Raw genomic sequence first — 18,733 nt, forward strand, 5'->3', positions numbered from 1 at the left:
ATGGTCGGTGGCAGCTGCAAGGAAGAGTAAAGCAGAGAGAAGCTAAAATCTCATTGCTGAGGCCCCAAGAGTTTGAGTGGTGGCCTTGGAAGGTACAGATTTAGGACCCCTCTCAGAAGACTCAATGACCTGAACAGGGGCTGATGAGCGGGCGCCAGAAGCAGTCTGTAAGATCTGGAGAGCACTGCTGGGGGAAATGGCTGCAGTAGAAAGGGGTCAGCAATCAACCATTTTCAAAAGTCAGTGGTGCCAACCAAGACAGCCTGCCACGTGGCTAACACCAAAGACAGCCGCAACTGGAGTGACACCCGAAGGCTGAAGGCCGGTGCCTCAAAATACCGCCCTTGACACCCTGTCACATAGCCAAAAACCCTGACATCACTTCTGGGGAGCTGATGAGTTTGTGACTTCAAACAGGAGTGGACTGCAGGACCAGGAAGAGAATGCTGGATGTGCAGAGGTAGAAACACGGGAATAGAGAGACATAAAAACGGTGAAAGAATGCCACACACCCCAAAAAAAACCTCTGGGAAACCAGTCTGGCCCAGTTTCTGTCTGAGCTTCAACCCTGACCTCCCACTGGTTGAAAACAATGACAATGATTTCTGTGTCCTCCACATAATAATCACATACCCCAAAATCATTCCAGTTTCTAGAGCAGAAGCAAGGGGCTAGAAGGCAGCACCTGTTCATTTAAGGCCTGATTCAGTGAAGGGGGCAGTGTATTAATGATGGAGATTTATTCAACAAATACTAAGAACCTACCATGTTCTGGCCTGTTCCAGGCATGCAGATACACTTATACCCATCTGTTTCTAGAGACCTTCGTCATACTTAATTCTCAACTGCAACAGAATACTCAGAAGAAATTCAGAAAACCAGTCTCTAAAATATAGGCAGCTCACCTAATCTTAAGTAACTTACTTAAATTTTTCTTGCCATGCTTATTTTGCTTATTTCTATGCTGACACTGCATAATATTCCACTAGCCTAAGTCAAAACTTAAAATACATTAGGAAGACAAAGACGATGATACATTTTTCTGACATTTTTTGGATGCACTTAAAATATATCATTAGTCAATGTTTCCGGATTTTTTACACTTACAACTGGATATTCTACCAAGTATTTAAACGCACCACATTTGGTGCCATTAATATATTCCTTTAAAAACATAAAATATCTGCACAAAATTATAGCTATAAAGGCCTACGTAGCTACTAGTTCATAAAGTAAAGCCATTACATTATACCTTGAAAGAGACCAATTTCCAAGATTCCTCACTGAAACAGGTGATAAGGCATGCTTTAATCAGTATCAACGAAAACCAGTCGATTATAAACAACTCTTTTGCCTTCCCCTGGAGCACTTACCTCCTCAAGAAGCCGAGTGACAGCATCTATGTCATTATATGTCTTAGTCATCTGGCCAACTCTTTCAGCACATAAAACTGTAAGAAATAAAAATGACAATGAGACTCCCGATGTCACAAACCTGCCAAACAAATGACTCATGTCAAAAAGCATCCCTAACATTGTGCCTGCACATTAGGCACGGAGGGTCACTGGCTCTGCTGGGTTCAACCCGCAATGTACTCACCACCACCAGATTTCACTTCCCAGTTCCAGTGACTGGAGGATGAGCAGGGGGACTTGTAACCCCTGTGAAACCTTGACATTGTGTGTCTGTGTGTGTGAGCATGTGCTGAGGGCGAAGCAATGGAGTGGAAGGCGGTCTGGCCTCACAGATATTCAGTAAACTGAAGTAGGTGGGGTGGGGGCCAGCAGCACAGCCACCCATGTGTGAATGATGAGAAAGGCCTGTAGCATCTAGACTCCACTAACCATAGAGACCCAACCATATGAACAGACTGGAATCCTTCAGAAAACAGCTGCTGTCATAATTATTAAACAAGAGTCTTAAACTGATAATTTCAAAATGGCACAGCCCCCTTCCCCCAAGTGGCCCACATTCTAAGGTTATACAATCAGCTCCATACCATGAAAACTAGGTTGTTATTTTTTAAATATACATTAAAAAGACTACTACGATTGCGCGCGTGCACACACACACACACACACACACAGAGTAATATTTCATTACATGTACAATTTACTGTGGTCATACGAGGCTGCACATAAGCACTTTAGGACTATGGGTCTTTGTTCTCCGTCCGTTGGAGAAATCGGTTGTGAAACAAAAGAAGGCTCTTGTCTGCTAAAGATACATCAGGGTTGTTTTATTTTAAATCAATGACAAGGAACTGATTTGCAGTTCAACAAACACCAAGAAGGTAGCATAAGTTTTATTCTATGGGGGGAGGAGTGAATATAAATGGATTTATGGCCAGTCAATGTGCAAAATTTTTTGAAACCTGTCACTTTGGGACTAAATAAATAACTTCTTAGTAATGCTTTATAACTAAGACTTCAGTGAATAATTCTGTTAGGAGTCAAAGCTTTCCTAGTGACCCACATTCAGTAACAGCCCATGCGACGCATTTGGGAATTGAAGCGTATTACTAAGTCAAACTCAGTAGCATTACCACTGAAATTCAATAGGTCTCTGAATATTTTATTAAATGCAAGTAGAGATCATCCTAGTAAATTAGCTCAGAGAAATCGGATCTGTTGGAATGATTTTCTAGCTTAGGGAGGAGATCCGAAATCTGGTTCTAAATCTGAAACCCTATCAAGACAGTGCCATCAGAGCCAGCAGACAAGACCCCTCTACCCAACACTTTCATGAGATCCCTCCTGTCCAAGCGGTGGGGCAGGGATATGCTGCCTCAGACAGAGCTGCCAGGGAGAGAGAAGCAAGGGAGATTTATAAGGGTAGTTTTAAACCTGGATCTAATTTGATGTAGATGAAGTCCAGCTCAAATTGCTCTAGATAGTCCATCAGCTCGAGGTCACACAAGCTCTTAAGTGAAGACTGCTATGCTACCAACCCGAGTTAATTTTCTTCACGCACAGCTATGATGGTCTGCAAGCGTGCAGATAAAAACCCTGGGGCCCCCCAGCCAGCATGCCAAAGCATCTGCAGCACCCTTTATACACCAGGTAGCAGATCACAGCAACTAAGTGGCCTCTGTGTTTAAATTTCTGTTGTCACTTGAGGGCCTGCTTACACCCGCTCACCGGCGCCCACTCTCCTCAAAAATCTGAGTCCACCACTTTCCTGGAAAAAGAGAAAACTGGGCTACATTTTAACTAACCTGGCTCTATTCTCTGTACAATAAGATTCAGAGCTGCTATTTCTCTAATACTATATTTAGAGATAACACTCAAATTTTTAAGGCTAAGTTTTTGAATTAAGATAACTGTAATTACTCATATAGTCAGTCATGTGTAGATAACCACAAGCAGACAGAAGAAATAATACAGAGGGAGCCGGGAGCGGTGGCTAACGCCTTATTATCCCAGCACTTTGGGAGGCCGAGGCAGATGGATCACTTGAGGTTAGGAGTTCGAGACCAGCCTGGCCAACATGGCAAAACCCTGTCTCCACTAAAAAAAAAAAATATATATATATATATACAAAAATTAGTCAGGCATGGTGGCACACACCTGTAGTCCCAGCTACTCGGGACACTGAGGCAGGAGAACAGTTTGAACCCGGGAGGCAGAAGTCGTGCCACTGCACTCCAGCCTGGGCAGAAGAGCGAAACTCCATTTCAAAAAAAAAAGAAGAAGAAGAAATAATATAGAGGGATCCTGTATACCCTTTATCCAGTTCCCCCCCGATGGCAACATTTTGCAAGATCATAATATCCCACCCAGGATATCAGCACGGATACAATCCATAACTTTTCCTCAGAGTTCCCATTTTACTTGCACTTATTTGTGTGCACATGTGTGTATTAAGCTCTCTGTAATTTTATTACCTGTATTGGTGCATGTATCTACCACTTACAAGGACCCCTTGTGCTGCCCTTTTATAAAGCTTTAAAATATTTTAAAAATTGAACCCAATAAAAAGACACGCCTGTCTCTACTAAAAACACAAAAATTAGCCAGCTGTGGTGGTAGATGCCTATAATCCGAACTCGGGAGGCTGAGGGAGGAGAATTGCTTGGACCCGGGAGGTGGAGGCTGCAGTGAGCTGACGTTTACTAAGCACAGTGACTATGGCCAGGCACCATTCATAGCCCTCTATATGGATTATTCTATGTAATCTTCAGAGCAATACTGTGAGGGGTAAGCACTTACATTAACACCATTTTACAACAGAAAACTAAGGCCCAGAGAGGCTGAATAACTCACCCAATGTCACACAACTAGCAGGTGGCAAATGTCAAAATAACAGACAATCGGTAGAGGCAGCAGTTAACACTGATGGTTCCCCTATTATGTCAAGGGATTTAACATGCTTTCTCAATTAATCTTTACAACAACCCTGTAGGCACTGTCGTGATGACCATTCCACAGATAAGAAAACTGAGGCTCTGAGACATTTAAGAATCTGGATGTTAAGGACCCAACTGAGGTCACAGAGAATGAGACTGCATTGCAGGGACTGCACCGAGGCCAGTATGGCTCCTGGACTAAAACAAAGACCATAAAGGACGCGAGAACAAGGCACAGACCATCGATGTGTAGGAAGTGTGTAAACAGAGCGAGCAGCATTTGGGCCTAGGGGAAAGAAAGAGCTCTGACCTTGGGTTCACAGGCTTAGGTGTTCACAGGAGACTCTATCCAGGCCAAGGGGCTCTGAGCAGCCACCAATTAACTTCTATGTTTTAGGATTTCCTGTTCCAAGAAATAAGGAAGCAGGAGTGAGACCAATGAAAGTGAAAAAATAATAAACCATGCCTTCAGACAGCATAACCACAGGTTATGCTTTTCAAATACCAACTTCCTAGGCACTAAATCTACAATCGTCAAGTTTCTCTCTCTGTAAGAATGTATTTCAAAGAGACGTCCCATTTCTGACCCACGGAGTACTACCAAATAAATCCACTTCCACCCAAAAGATGTTTCAAAAAAGGAAGAAAAGTAAAATAAAAGAGCCACCATAAACCTCTACAATAACTTTTTTTTTCTTTTTTTTGAGACAGAGTCTCGCTCTGTCACCCAGGCTGGAGTACAATGGTGCAGTCTTGGCTCACGGCAACCTCCACCTCACTGGTTCAAGCGATTCTCTCACCTCAGCTTCCTGAGTAGCTGGGATTACAGGTGCCTGCCACTATGCCCAGCTAATTTTTGTATTTTTAGTAGAGACAGGGTTTCACCAGGTTGGCCAGGCTGGTCTCCAACTCCTGACCTCAGGTGATCCACCTGCCTCGGCCTCCCAAAGTGCTGGGATTACAGGCATGAGCCACCGTGCTCGGTCTCTACAGCACTTTAATATAAGAAAATTATGGTCCATCTCCTAGAAAAAGAAGTTAAATGCAACTTGCTGCCTACTCATCATATTAAAATACACATGCCTCACCTCTGACTAATGCCAAACCACCATTACCACGCACCAAGCTCTGCACTGAACAAGGGAGGACACCTGCCTTCCTGGGGCACATAGAAAACAGGGCAGCCTGGGGGATGGGGCTCAGGGGGTTCAAAGCCAGACAAGTCCCTTTAAGGAGTGTGGAATTAAATGGAAAGCCACTAGAGAGTTTTTGAAGGGGGGTTATGCAATAAGGTTTATATTTCAGAAGCATTTTGGCTCCAGTGTGCAGCAATGGGGGAGGGGGTGCAAGGCAATTTAGATTGACCAGCATCAAGGCTGTTGGATTAATGCAAGAATATTGTAGATGGGAAGAAGTGGGCTCCTTCCCTGAGATTTAAGAGATAAAACTGAGTGAGAGGTAAATCAAAAAGCACTGGATCAGGGCTTCTCACTGGGACAACAAGGACATGAGTGATGTCCCCTTTGGAGATGGGCACGAGATGGAAAGTCAGAGGCAAGATGGGGCATCCCCGAGAAACCACTGGCACTGGGACAGTAGTTGATGTCACTGTGTAATAATGTGCCAGGCAGAGGGCTGCCCACAACCCACACTGGCAGGAGGCCCGCCTGACAGAAACACCCTCCTAGGAGATGAAGGAGGGAGATTTTGGTTTGGGAGAATCCACTTTGAGATAAGAGGAGAATCAAGTCCTTCTTCTTGGGATGGCAAGTAAAGTAAGGAATTATGAAGCCAGCTTCAAACAAGGAGCCCTGGGCTGGCTGATCAGAGGGAGAGAGACATATGATTGGGCTGTCACAGCTAATGGGGACGGAGAGAGGGGATGGAGGTGGGGTGAGCTCCATGGAGTGCCTTAGTCTGAAAACCAGTAAAGCAGCTTTTACGCTAAATTAAACCATGCTCAAAACGATTTTAAGAATAAATGTTGGCACCCATCTTCCAGCATCCAGGAGATGCCAGCCAAAAAAAACCCAAACATACAGTGTGCAGGCCCAGAAGAGAAACCCCAAACATAGAGTGTGCAGGCCCAGAAGAGAAACCCCAAACATATAGTGTGCAGGCCCAGCAGAGAAAGGAAAGAAGTCCCTGCCTGCTGCCAAGGAGATCTGCCCAGTGGGAAGCTCAGGAGTGACCGGAATTAAAGATCCCAAGGAAAACCCCATGGGAAGAAAACAAAGGTGGTGTGGCACTGACGTTTCTATCTTGACACTGTCCAGGGCTTCCGAATGAGCCAGGAGAAGTCTGGAGGAGCCGAGCTCAGGGAGTGGTGGGGCTGCAGCAGGTAAGATCTGAGACCCAGGCACAAGGCAGAACCCAGAGGCCTAAGCCGAGGGGTGGGTGGGGAGAATCGCTACAGTTCCATCACAGCAACCTGCCCTCCCCAAGGGACCCCGTGTCTCTATGTTGTGTGTCAAATTAACAGGCTTGATAAAAGCTTTCTTGACATTTTGGTCTTATCAGTCTTCTTTAAGAAAATATAGTTAGAAATCCTCACTTCCCATTCATGTATTTTGGAGGAAAAGGCTCTCATAATGATTTTAGAATAAAAAAAAAATACACACACACACACACACACACACACACACACATATATGGCTATATATAGCTATATTGCTATATTATACAATATAGCAAAACCCCAGAACCTAATTCTGGTAACATTCCTCCCTCTGATGTCAGCTCTACATATCTCTGGCGTGAATAAATATTTTACACACACATGTACATATGTGTGTATGCGTGTGTATGTCTATAAAAAGAAAAACCTCCCAAACCCTCAAGAAGACACTTATAACTCAAAGACCAAGTAGCCACAAGTAGAAAAGATATTCAAGACTGCCTGATATATTTGCATTTTGGGCTGTCTGCCTTCTGCCTTACTTACAGGTCATTTCTTTAATTAAAACAGTGTTTCCCAAAGTTTTATTAAGAAACTGAGCTCCATCCTCCCCTCAATAATTTTTCCTCCTATCTTCTATACTTAAGCATCAGTGTTTTTAAAAGTCAATTTTCTACAATTTTCATTACAAAACCTGCAAAGGGACTGAATAAACATTCAAAGTAGACACATACCCCTAGCAATTCTCATATACCCAGTTGAAACAGAGCTGGTACTTAAGTGTCAAAGAAAAGAATGGTCCACAAACCAGTTGATAACCTCTCGCTTTTGATAGCAGCAGCAGTTGTCAGGATGAAAAAGCAACACTACATCTGGCCCCTGATGCCCCAGGAAGTAAACTTAATAAGCACTTACCGTCTATACTGTTCACAGGGGCAGGGGATGGAGCTTCAGAACCTGGGAGCCAACCTGGGGTCCCAGAACCTGGGAGCAAAAAAGCTTTCCATAAAATTCTTAATGAGTCACCAGTCATCCACGTTTCCAGGCATTACAAAATAGATGTCCTTTAAAGGTTTGTTAACAGTTTGTAGCTTTTGAACTTAATTAGTCCCTGCTCTGCTTAATAATCTTCCCCAGCTCTTACAAGCAGCAGCCTCAACACACAGGACATACAGGAACCATCCCTACCTGGCCCAGCTCAACCCTCCCGCCTCCTCCCCTGCCACTCAAGCTCACTCTTCACCATAGCTCCTCTACACCCAGTGATGCCACTCTCAGATGTCTGGCCTGGCACTTGTGTGCCTGCCATTTCCTTCTTGTAAGGACTGTCTTTCTCTCACTTCTCCATCTGGGAATTTCCTGCTCTTCCCACAAGCTTTTCAAAAAGAAGGTGCCTCCCTGTAGCTGACAACCTATCCAAGTGTCAGTTCTTCTGCCCACTTTTGTAAAATCTGTAGTTTTTACAGTTTGCCCAGACACCTAGACCAGGCTGATTTGGCAAAGCACTTCTGATGAGAGGAACATCTTCAAATGGCTGTTGTGACTCAGCTTACAGCAGCGATGCCCTCTTATCTCTGCCAGATACAGTGCTGAGTAACTTATACTTTTATCCCCACTTTTTTTTTTTTTTTTTTCTTTTTGAGATGGAGTTTTACTCCTGTCAATCTCGGCTCACTGCAACCTCCGCCTCCCAGGTTCAAGTGATTCTCCTGCCTCAGCCTCCCTAGTAGCCATATCCCCAGATCTTATATGACAGGGAAACTGAGGCTGAGAAGTCAGGTGAATTGCCTAAGGTCACGAAGACTTTTTAAAGTCTCCTAAGTATCTACTCAAGATAAATGGAACCATACATGCACACATAAACATATGAATATAAGCATTCATAGCAGCGTCATTCATTATAGCCAAAAAAAAATGACGTCATTCATACAGCGTCATTCATTATAGCGTCATTATATATCCATCAACTGGTGAATGAGTAACACAACAGGTATGTCCATACAATGGAATATTATTGAGCCATAAAAAGGAATGAAGTTCGTACATGCTATAGCATGAACCCCAAAATCTTTATGCTCAGAAAAAAATACCACCACATATTGTATGATTCCATTCATATAATGTATAGGAAAAGGCAAATTACAGAGATAAAAAGTAGATCACTTTGCCGGGCACCGTGGCTCATGCCTGTAATCCCAGCACTTTGGGAGGCCAAAGTGGGTAGATCACTTGAGGTCAGGAGTTCGAGATCAGCCTGGCCAACATGGTGAAACCTCGTCTCTACTAAAAATACAAAAATTAGCCAGGCATGGTGGCACGTGACTGTAGTTGCAGCTACTCAGGAGGCTGATGCAGGAGAATGGCTTGAACCTGGGAGCCAGAGGTTGCAGTGAGCTGAGATCTTGCCACTGCACTCCAGCCTAGATGACAGAGTGAGACTCCATCTCAAAAAAATAACAATAATAGAAAAAAGTAGATCATTTGAGCCCAGGAGTTTGAGACCAGCCCGGACAATATAGCAAAACACCATCTCTACAAAAAAACAAAAACATTAGCCAGACGTGGTGGCATGCCTATAGTCCTAGCTACTCGGGAGGCTGAGGTGGGAGGATCACCTGAGCCCTGGAGGTGGAGGTTGCAGTGAGCTGAGATTGTGCCACTGCACTCCAGCCTGGGTAACAGAGTGAAGACTCTGTCTCAAAAAAAAAAAAGAAAGCAGATTAGTGGTTGCCTAGGATTGCAAGTGGGAAATGGGAGCTAACTGTAAACAGGCACAAAGGATCTTTGCTGGGGGAATGCAAAGTTCTAAAACTGAATTATGGTGATGGTTGCACAACTCAGTGAATTTAATGAAAATCTTTGAATTGTCTGGTTAAAATGGGTGATATTTAAGTTATCAAATAAATAACACTCAAGCAAGCATCCCCGAACCATGCCATATTTCAGCCACTTCCCTGTTACATGACCATGTAAAAGCATTATTGTATTGTCTCAACCCTTGACTTGGACTTCCTTGGGTCACAATGGATGTTGTCAGATAACAAAATTGTTTAGAAATAGCAAATCACCCACTAAGAAACTAGCACTGATAAACAGCACATAAAAGTACTAATCTGCCCCACTTAGACTAGGCTATTTTAAAATTAGAAAATTGTTATTAAATAAAATTTAATCAGATTGCAGAAATAATTTTATGATACAGCCATAACTGAGAAGCTTCTTCCTTCTGGTGGGTTCGTGGTCTCGCTGGCTTCAGGAGTGAAGCTGCAGACCTTCGCGGTGAGTGTACAGCTCTTAAGGTGGCGTGTCTGGAGTTGTTCATTTCTCCCGGTGGGTTCGTAGTCTCGCTGGCCTCAAGAGTGAAGCTGCAGACCTTCCCGGTCATAAAGACCTTCCTGCTCATAAAGGCAGTGTGGACGCAAAGAGTCAGCAGCAGCAAGATTTATTGCAAAGAGCAAAAAGAACAAACCTTCCACAGTGTGGAAGGGGACCGCAGGGGGTTGCCACTGGCTGGCTCAGGCAGCCTGCTTTTATTCCCTTATCTGACCCCACCCACATCCTGCTGATTGGTCCATTTTGACAAAGTGCTGACTGGTGCGTTTACAATCCCTTTAGCTAGACACAGAGTGCTAGACAGAAAAGTTCTCCAAGTCCCCACTAGGTTAGCTAGATACAGAGTATTGATTGGTGTATTTACAAACCTTGAACTAGACACAGGGTGCTGATTGGTGTATTTACAATCCCTGAGCTAGACACAGAGTGCTGATTGGTGCGTTTACAATCCTTTAGCTAGACACAGAGTGCTAGACAGAAAAGTTCTCCAAGTCCCCACTAGGTTAGCAAGATACAGAGTACTGACTGGTGTATTTACAAACCCTGAGCCAGACACAGAGTGCTGATTGATGTATTTACAATCCCTTATCTAGACATAAAGGTTCTCCAAGTCCCTACTAGACCTAGGAGCCCAGCTGGCTTCACCTACTGTATCCCGCACAGGGGCTGCAAGCGGAGCTGCCCGCCAGTCCCGCGCAGTGCACCCACACTCCTCAGCCCTTGGGCGGTCAATGGGGCCAGGTGCCGTGGCGCAGGGCGGCGCTCATCCAGGAGGCTCGGGCCTCGCAGAAGCCCACCGTGAGTCGCGGGGCTCCGACATGGCGGGCTGCAGGTCCCAAGCCCTCCCCCGTGGGGAGGCAGCTGAGGCCCTGCGAGAATTCGAGTGTGGTGCATGCCGGCCGGCCGGCAGTGCTAGGGGGACCCGGCACAACCTCCACAGCTGCGGGCACGGGTGCTAAGCCCCTCACTGCCCTGGGCCGGCAGCGCCAGCCGGCCGCTCCAAGTGTGGGGCCCGCCAAGCCGGCGCCTGCACCCACCAGAACTCGTGCTGGTCTGTGAGCACCCCCACCCCGTTCCTGCCCGCGCCTCTCCCTCCACACCTCCCCGCAAGCAGAGGGAGCCTGCTCCCGCCTCTGCCAGCCCAGAGAGGGGCTCCCGCAATGCAGTGGCGGGCTGAAGGGCTCCTCAAGTGTCGCCAGAGTGGATGTCAAGGCCGAAGAGGCGCCAAGAGTGAGGGCTGGTACCCCTCTATTAGGAGAGCCACCCAGAGTGACCCCAAAGGAGGCCTCCGTGGGGCAGCCATGGATACTGAGAACCAAACCCCAAGTGGAGACAAGGACAATGAAAACCATGAACCAAGAGACCTTTGTAACAGTGCTGCAGTAGGTACTGATGCGCCAGGTCAGTTCCTCGTTCAACGCTGACGCATCGGGAAAGTTGTACACAGCACCCTCAAGTGCTGCTGGTGACACTACATTAACAAAGGCCCAGGACTCGGGCCCCTTCTCTGGGGCTGACATTCCCAACCCCACAGCCCACAAAAGCCTGACACATCACAACCACCTGCGGGACACAGCACTCCTGGATCCAGTTATTCCCCACGGTGCCCAGTTCTTTCTCTGCAGCCCAGGAATGCTCTCTCAAGCTGGAGAAATGTGCTCTATCTGTGCTGAATCTCCAGCTTCGCCAGGGAACCAGATGGAGAATTTGAAAGGCCAGCAGGTGCAGCCACTGGACATAGACACGGGAGGCTCTGGGTTCCCACCACTGACTGGCATTTTTTTCACCCCTGTTTTTCCAGATGATCACGTCTGGTTAGTGTTCAACACCTGAAAACTGCCCTTTGTGCAGGAGACTGACTCTGCCCACTCACATACTCTTAGTAGCCATCCCTAAGGAAAGAGGGATGCATTCTCTCTCCTGCAGCCCGTGTTCTAGGGGAACCTAAACCTGGTCATGAGAACACCCAGCAAACTCCAGATCATTGTGCATCTCTATCCAAATCATGCCTTCTGAGCAATCCTGAATACCATTTGCCAGAAATTTAGTGATTCACTTTGCAAATGGGTAATAGATTTGGAAGTACCCCGATGAGAAGAAATTAGTAAGTCAGGCTCCTTGATGCATTTCATTTAAGAAAAAGAAAAAGAGGGCCGGGCGCGGTGGCTCAAGTCTGTAATCCCAGCACTTTGGGAGGCCGAGACGGGCGGATCATGAGGTCAGGAGATCGAGACCATCCTGGCTAACATGGTGAAACCCCGTCTCTACTAAAAAATACAAAAAACTAGCCGGGCGAAGTGGCGGGTGCCTGTAGTCCCAGCTACTCAGGAGGCTGAGGCAGGAGAATGGCGTGAACCCGAGAGGAGGAGCTTGCAGTGAGCTGAGATTCGGCCACTGCACTCCAGCCTGGGTGACAGAGCAAGACTCCGTCTCAAAAAAAAAGAAAAAGAAAAAGAAAAAGAGCACTGGGAATTTGCCAGGTAACAGGCCACAAGGAAGTGACCATGAAACTTCCCTTTACACCAGTGTTTTCCTCATGCAGCTGCCCAGGCACTGAGACAGGGCGGGACTCACTATTTCATTCATGCAGTTCAGCCCTCTCAGTCTCATAGCGCGGAGAGGGATTGCGAAAAGCAGGCAGAGCCTTCCTCTAAATATGCCACTAAGCACCTGACATCAATTTTGCTTTCTCATTGTGCAAGTTTTCAGTAGCCTGAAGACACAGGACCTGGATATTTCCTCTCCCTGGGAAGACAGTGAACGCCAAGCCCTCTCCTGCTGCCTGGTCTCCCAGGAGCACCCACCTCATGGGATAAGAGGATTAAATGAGATAATACAAGGGAAGGGCCTAGAACTCTGTCAGCTTAGAGCCTGTGCATGGTGAAACACAGAAACCCACAAGGCAGGGCGAAGACCCAGCTCTGTGCTTCCAGCTGGGAGACTCTGCACAAGTGCAAACTATCTGAGCCTCGGGTGCTTTGCTTGCAGAATGAGAATGTTTCCCTGAAAGTCTGTTTTAAAGATTAAATGAGTGACATGAAAAAGTGCCTAGTATCCCACAAGGTGACCTGGAGAGAACAACAAATGTATCCTGTATCTATAACTATCAGAGCAACTGAAATACTAATTGTATCTTACAGATTTCAACCAAAAGCACCTCTTTTAGACAAGTTGACAATGTAGAAACATCTCGAAATCCACGTAACACAGATCCAAATCCACACACATATTTTCACTACTCACAGAGTATTTCTGCTCCACATGTGGGGCTGCCTTCCTGTGAACTCAAGACAAGGGTGGTGTGACCATGACAGAGAAAAATGGGGTCCTGCCCAGCTTGCTCTAAGATACACGTTTCCAGCAAAACTGGCCATGACACCAAACTTTCTAAGTTGCTATCCTTCTGATCTGCACCACAGCCTTGCTTCTTTCATGTCAGGAGCAAACCTTGAAAGTGAGTTTGTTTCATTTTACAAAGTAAAGGAAGCATGCTGGCAACAGTGTTTTTCTTTTGAGGTTACTGTTCTAAAAATACTGTTAACACCTCACCTACAGGACTGCTAAAAATGACTTCTTGGAGTATGAAGGAAAACTGGATAGAAACAAACAAGAGAAGGAGAGAATATACAGTAATTATCTATCATAAGATGACAAATACAAGGCAAAATCTCTTCCCTTGAATCCAATTATAAGGCAGATATACTGTTATCTATGAGATGTGGATTAGCACAGGACAATGTACATTGGAATCACCCAGAGGGCATGTTGAAACCCAGCTTGCTTGGTCCCACCCCAGTTTCTGATTCAGTAGGTCTGGAGTAGGACCCAAGAAGGTGCATTTCTTTTTTTTTCTTTTTTGAGATGGAGTCTTGCTCTGTCACCCAGACTGGAATGCAGTGGCGCGATCTCGGCTCACTGAAACCTCTGCCTCCCGGGTTCAAGCAATTCTCTGCCTCAGCTTTCACAGTAGCTGGGATTACAGGCACTGCCATCATGCCTGGCTAATTTTTGTATCTCTAGTAGAGACAGGGTTTCACCATCTTGGCCAAGCTGGTCTTGAACTCCTGACCTCGTGAGCCACCCACCTCAGCATCCCAAAGTACTGGGATTACAGGCGTGAGCCACCACAACTGGCCTCCAAGAAGGTGCATTTCTAACAAGTTCCTAGGTGATCCTGATGCTGCTGGTCAGGGACTCCACTTTGAGAACTGCTAGCATCATAGTTAAGAGCAGAGAGTTCCACAGTCATTCTAAATAGGCTGGGACCACTTAACTCACTGTTGACTTTACACAAGTTGTTTACATTTCCTCCTAAACCTATAAAATAATAACAGTATTTGACCTCAAATGTTTTAAAAGTTCAATGCATTAATCCACATAAAGTACTTAAAATGGTGCCAAGTACTTAGGAAGTGCACATTCACTATCATTATCATCTAGCTCTTGGTTTTTAAAAATTTAATACATGCATCTACATAAATTTTCAGGAAAATTTCTAACGAAAAATTTAACAGTGGCCCCTGATGGCTGCAGATGAGCACGAGGGTAATAAGACCTAGGCCTATAAACTAAAGCTGACCTCTTGCCTGGGTAAATGGAGTTTGTCAAATATTTTGCTGACAGGAACTGGTCAGAAACCTGTTTATCAGATGTAGAACAAAAGACAGGACTGACGAAACCAGTCACCCTCCACTAGACCCTTAAGATACCTAAACTTTCTCCCTACTGCTCAACTGTATATTTACCTTATCTTATGTACAGCATCGCTGTGCACCAAACAGAATTACAGGAAAGGAACTGTTGCTTCACTATCCTTTTCCCCCACCTTCTGTGTCACACATCTCCCCCTATTAGAAAACGTGTCTCCCCCTATTAGAAAATGCATATCTACTGTGCCTCAAGCCGTCTACTTCAGGACACAGTCTCGGTCTATATTGAGCCTGTGTTCCTGGGCTCAAGTCCTCAAGCCTGGCTCAGAATAAGCTGTGATTTCTCTAAGTTCCAGTGCCTGTTATTTCACTTAGTTGACAAAATATATGAAGAGAGAGAAAGAGAGAGACAGTCTCTGTCGCTCTTCATATATTTATATATAATATATATTTATAATCTTTTTTATATATATTGTATATTTATCATCACATATTTATATATATTATATACATGAAATGGGCACAACACAAATTTTTTTCCTCTCTTGACTAGGATATATGATACTTCTCCAGAATATTTTATAGCCTTTAATCTAGAATCATACAGTTCAATGACTGGTTTTTTAAAAAATCTTGCTAGGCTTTAAGGCAGCAGCTCATCTCATACTTTAACATGCATGCCCATCACCTGGATATCTTGTTACAAGGCAGATGCTGACTCAGTGGGTCTGGGCTGGGGCCTAAGATTCTGCATTTCTAGCAAGCTCCCAGGTGATGAGGGCCCTGGCTGCACTTGCAGCAGCAGAGATTAAAGGGGCAGGAAGCTAATCCAGCTAAATCTGGGGGAGCCCTAGTTCTACAAGGGCAGATGGACACCTTTCTCCTGATCCCTTCCAGGGACCTAACAAATCCTCAATCCTGTCACTCCCTCTCCCGTCCCCCATCTCCTTCAAGACAAGGCCAGAAGGGCACCAGCCAGAATGCAGGCCTCAGCATTGAGTCCCTCACCCTCTCCTGGCTTCTCCCAGTTTCTTCCCTTCCTGCAATAAAATATTTGCAGATGTCCTGGAGGGGAAGTGTTAACAATATTTTTAGAACAGTAACTTCAAAAGAAAAATATTTTCAGTATATGGTCAATTATAAATAATGTTGAAAACAGAAGTTCCAGCCTGGGCAACTTCGTGAGATCCTGTCTCTACCAAACAATTTTAAAAATTAGCTGGGCAAGTTGGTGTGTGCCTGTGGGCCCAGCTACTCACTACTAGGGAGGCTAAAGTGGGAGGATCTCTTGAGCCCTGAAGGTCAAGGCTGCAGTGAGCCAGGATCACACTGCTGCACTGCAGCCTGGGCAACAGAATGAGACCCGGTCTCAAAAAAAAAAGAAAAGGAAAGGAAAGAGAAAAGTTATCCTGAGACAGGAAAATAGACCATCCTAAAGCAGAAGTTTGAAACGTATTCTGAATGTTTTTACTCAAGGGACCTAAAGAACATCCACGTAGTCACTGTTTACACATCCTGACCAGCCCCCAAAGCCCCTTTCTCTGGGCTGTGGCTGAAAGCCCTGGAAGGCCAACTAGAAAGCTCCCACCAGCATCTGGGCCTATCTTTACCTAACATCCTCCCTTTTCCCTGCAAAGGAGCATCTCTTTAAGACAGCCAGCAGTGGGCCTCCTGGATTTCAATGTCAGCCTTGGGCTATTCGTTTTGAAATATTTCTAAGATTTAATACATCCTTATTTCAGGTAAGTGATTAATAATGTTTTAAAAAATAAACACTGCCAGAACAAAAACATGCTTCATTTAATAAGACTGGTCTCTTGTCCCTTAACTTATCAAAACCCAAACAGTCACAAGATAACAACTCAATCTCTTAAAACAGAGTGCTGGAATGCCACAAATTTTAAAAACAGAAACAAAAACAAAAAACACACAATTAGTGATATCTGCAACAGCAAGGATGAATTTCAAAGACCTTAGTTAAGCAACAGAAGCCAGACACAAAGGAATACACCCTGTTTGATTCCATTACAAAGATCGGGAAGTGGCAAAACAAATCTAAGGTGACAGAAGTCACAATAATTGTTTCTGGGAAGGTAGATGTAAACTAGAAAGGGACCAAGGGACTTCCTGAGGAGCTGGAAATGCTGTTCTATGGGTGAGGGGGCGGGGGCTCTTACAAGGACACCTTTAAGTTATTTGCATAAGATCTCTAACTTATACCTCAATTAAAAAAAAAAAAAAAAGAGTGCTATGAAATCAGCAAAACACTGAAGCCTATTTAGACACTAACAAGGAAAGGATCAAATCTGGGCCAAGTACAGAATTTACCCTCTTCCAAGAGGTCCTGAGTGTCATGCTGCCTGTGGGTGGGCTTCCTCTCTTCATCCTGGCAGTCGTATTCAAAACATTCTTCTTCCCCGCCCTTGTCTCTCAGGGACATTGCTGAAGTCACCCCAAAGCCAAAACATCACCCTAAGGGACCATCCTTGGGGGTGCCTCCAACCCCCCTACCCAGAGGAGCCATGCAGGCCCGGGCCCCCAGGGCACACGCTGCACCCTGGCCCGGGCTGCAGACATGCCCTGGCTCAGCTGAAGTGGAGGGGTGTACACAAAGCTCCTGGCCCAGCATCACCCGGGCAGGACCCGGAAGGGGGTGGCTCCTACGAGCCTGGAGGAGGGGCGGGGCGGGGTGAAGCACTTGGCGGAGTGGGAATACAGGATCTCTGCAAGCTCTCGGCCTCCAGACTCTCTCCACCTTTCCTCCCCCAGCAGCAATGAGGAATGGTAGCTTCCTAGAAGTCTCACAGCAACTGCATGGGGCAACACCAGCTAAGCCTTGAGCAGGCACACCTGTCTAAAGGTGGGGCACTGGCGGAGGAGTTGTCCTGCTGAAGCATTGCCCAACGCCCTCAGATGAGAGACTTCCTGTGGGCGGGCTTAAGATGTGGAGACCAATCTAACTGTGACAACTGCCTGACAGTGCTGAGCAGGGGAAGGAAGGGATCATTCTGATTTCCAGCAAAAGGGGAAAAAAAATGCAGTGACCATTACCACATTAAACGTAATTCATCCCAGTCCTTCTTTGATAATAACCTACATTTTCTTTTTATCAATCGGCATTTCATAAAATCCTGCTCTTACCCTAAATTTGTGTTTCCATAGCCAAATTTATAAAGATCTCTCTAATTACTAGAACAAGGTAAGAAAAAAATCTAAAGCCTAATAGCCTGCAAAGCTGCCTGCAGAAAGAAGCCACAGTTTAATTGCATACCTTGATATCAATTCCTCCGTACTGTTTGCTTTTGCCCGTAACAGTGAGAATGGCAGGTTCTTCTGTCAAACCCAGTGAAAGGCAGCCCCGGGTACTAGCATCTCAGAGAATCACAGTTCATTCTGTAATCTCTGTGCTTCAGCCATCTCCCAGCTACAATGTGCAGGTCTCCTGCTCCTAACAGCTACACCAGGACACCTATTCCAACCTCTCTGACCAGCTGCCTCCCCCAGGTAGCCAAGAGAGAAGATTTTAGCCGAGGCAAGGTCTTCATAAAACAATTTTTTGCACAAGTTTGGGAACTACATCTCATTCATCTTTGAATCCTTAGGGCCAAAAATTCTGCTCAGGTGGCTAAAAATATCAGCTAAATTGAATTACTACCTCCATAAAGACTAATATGAGATCATATACAAGTGCCTCTAAATAGAAAACCAGAGTAATAAAGATTTTATTTAAAAGTCTAAGGACATACGCATCCTCTAGTTAATTTTTTTTTTTTTTTTTTGAGACAGAGTCTCACTCTGTCACCCAGGCTGGAGTGCAGTGGCGCAATCTCGGCTCCCTGCAGCCTCTGCTCCCAGCCTGGCTTCCCACCACACCTCAAACAGACAAAACAAGCTGTTAACTTCTGCCCACATAATGCTACGGCCTTAGCTCACCTGTGAAGGGGACCAGACTGCCACCCCCAAACAAAATATGCTCCTTTGGCATAAGGTTTATTTTAAGCACAA

General features: G+C 45.4%; 1 protein-coding gene across 3 annotated transcripts in view; it reads right to left on the bottom strand.

The window, feature by feature from the left end:
- Positions 1 to 18,733, bottom strand: part of TRAK1 (trafficking protein, kinesin binding 1) — a 140,478-nt gene that overhangs the window by 48,804 nt on the left and 72,941 nt on the right. For 2 of the 3 annotated variants that reach the window (XM_011984282.1, XM_011984284.1), the window contains one exon: positions 1,374 to 1,450. In XM_011984282.1, coding sequence (XP_011839672.1) covers positions 1,374 to 1,450 — 77 coding nt within the window. Of the gene's footprint in view, positions 1 to 1,373; positions 1,451 to 17,056; positions 17,363 to 18,733 lie in introns of those variants that run through there. The other variant, XM_011984283.1, reaches the window with a different exon arrangement.

This window comes from Mandrillus leucophaeus, unplaced genomic scaffold (assembly GCF_000951045.1).
Source record: "Mandrillus leucophaeus isolate KB7577 unplaced genomic scaffold, Mleu.le_1.0 Scaffold265, whole genome shotgun sequence".
NCBI classification, from domain to species: Eukaryota; Metazoa; Chordata; class Mammalia; order Primates; family Cercopithecidae; genus Mandrillus; species Mandrillus leucophaeus.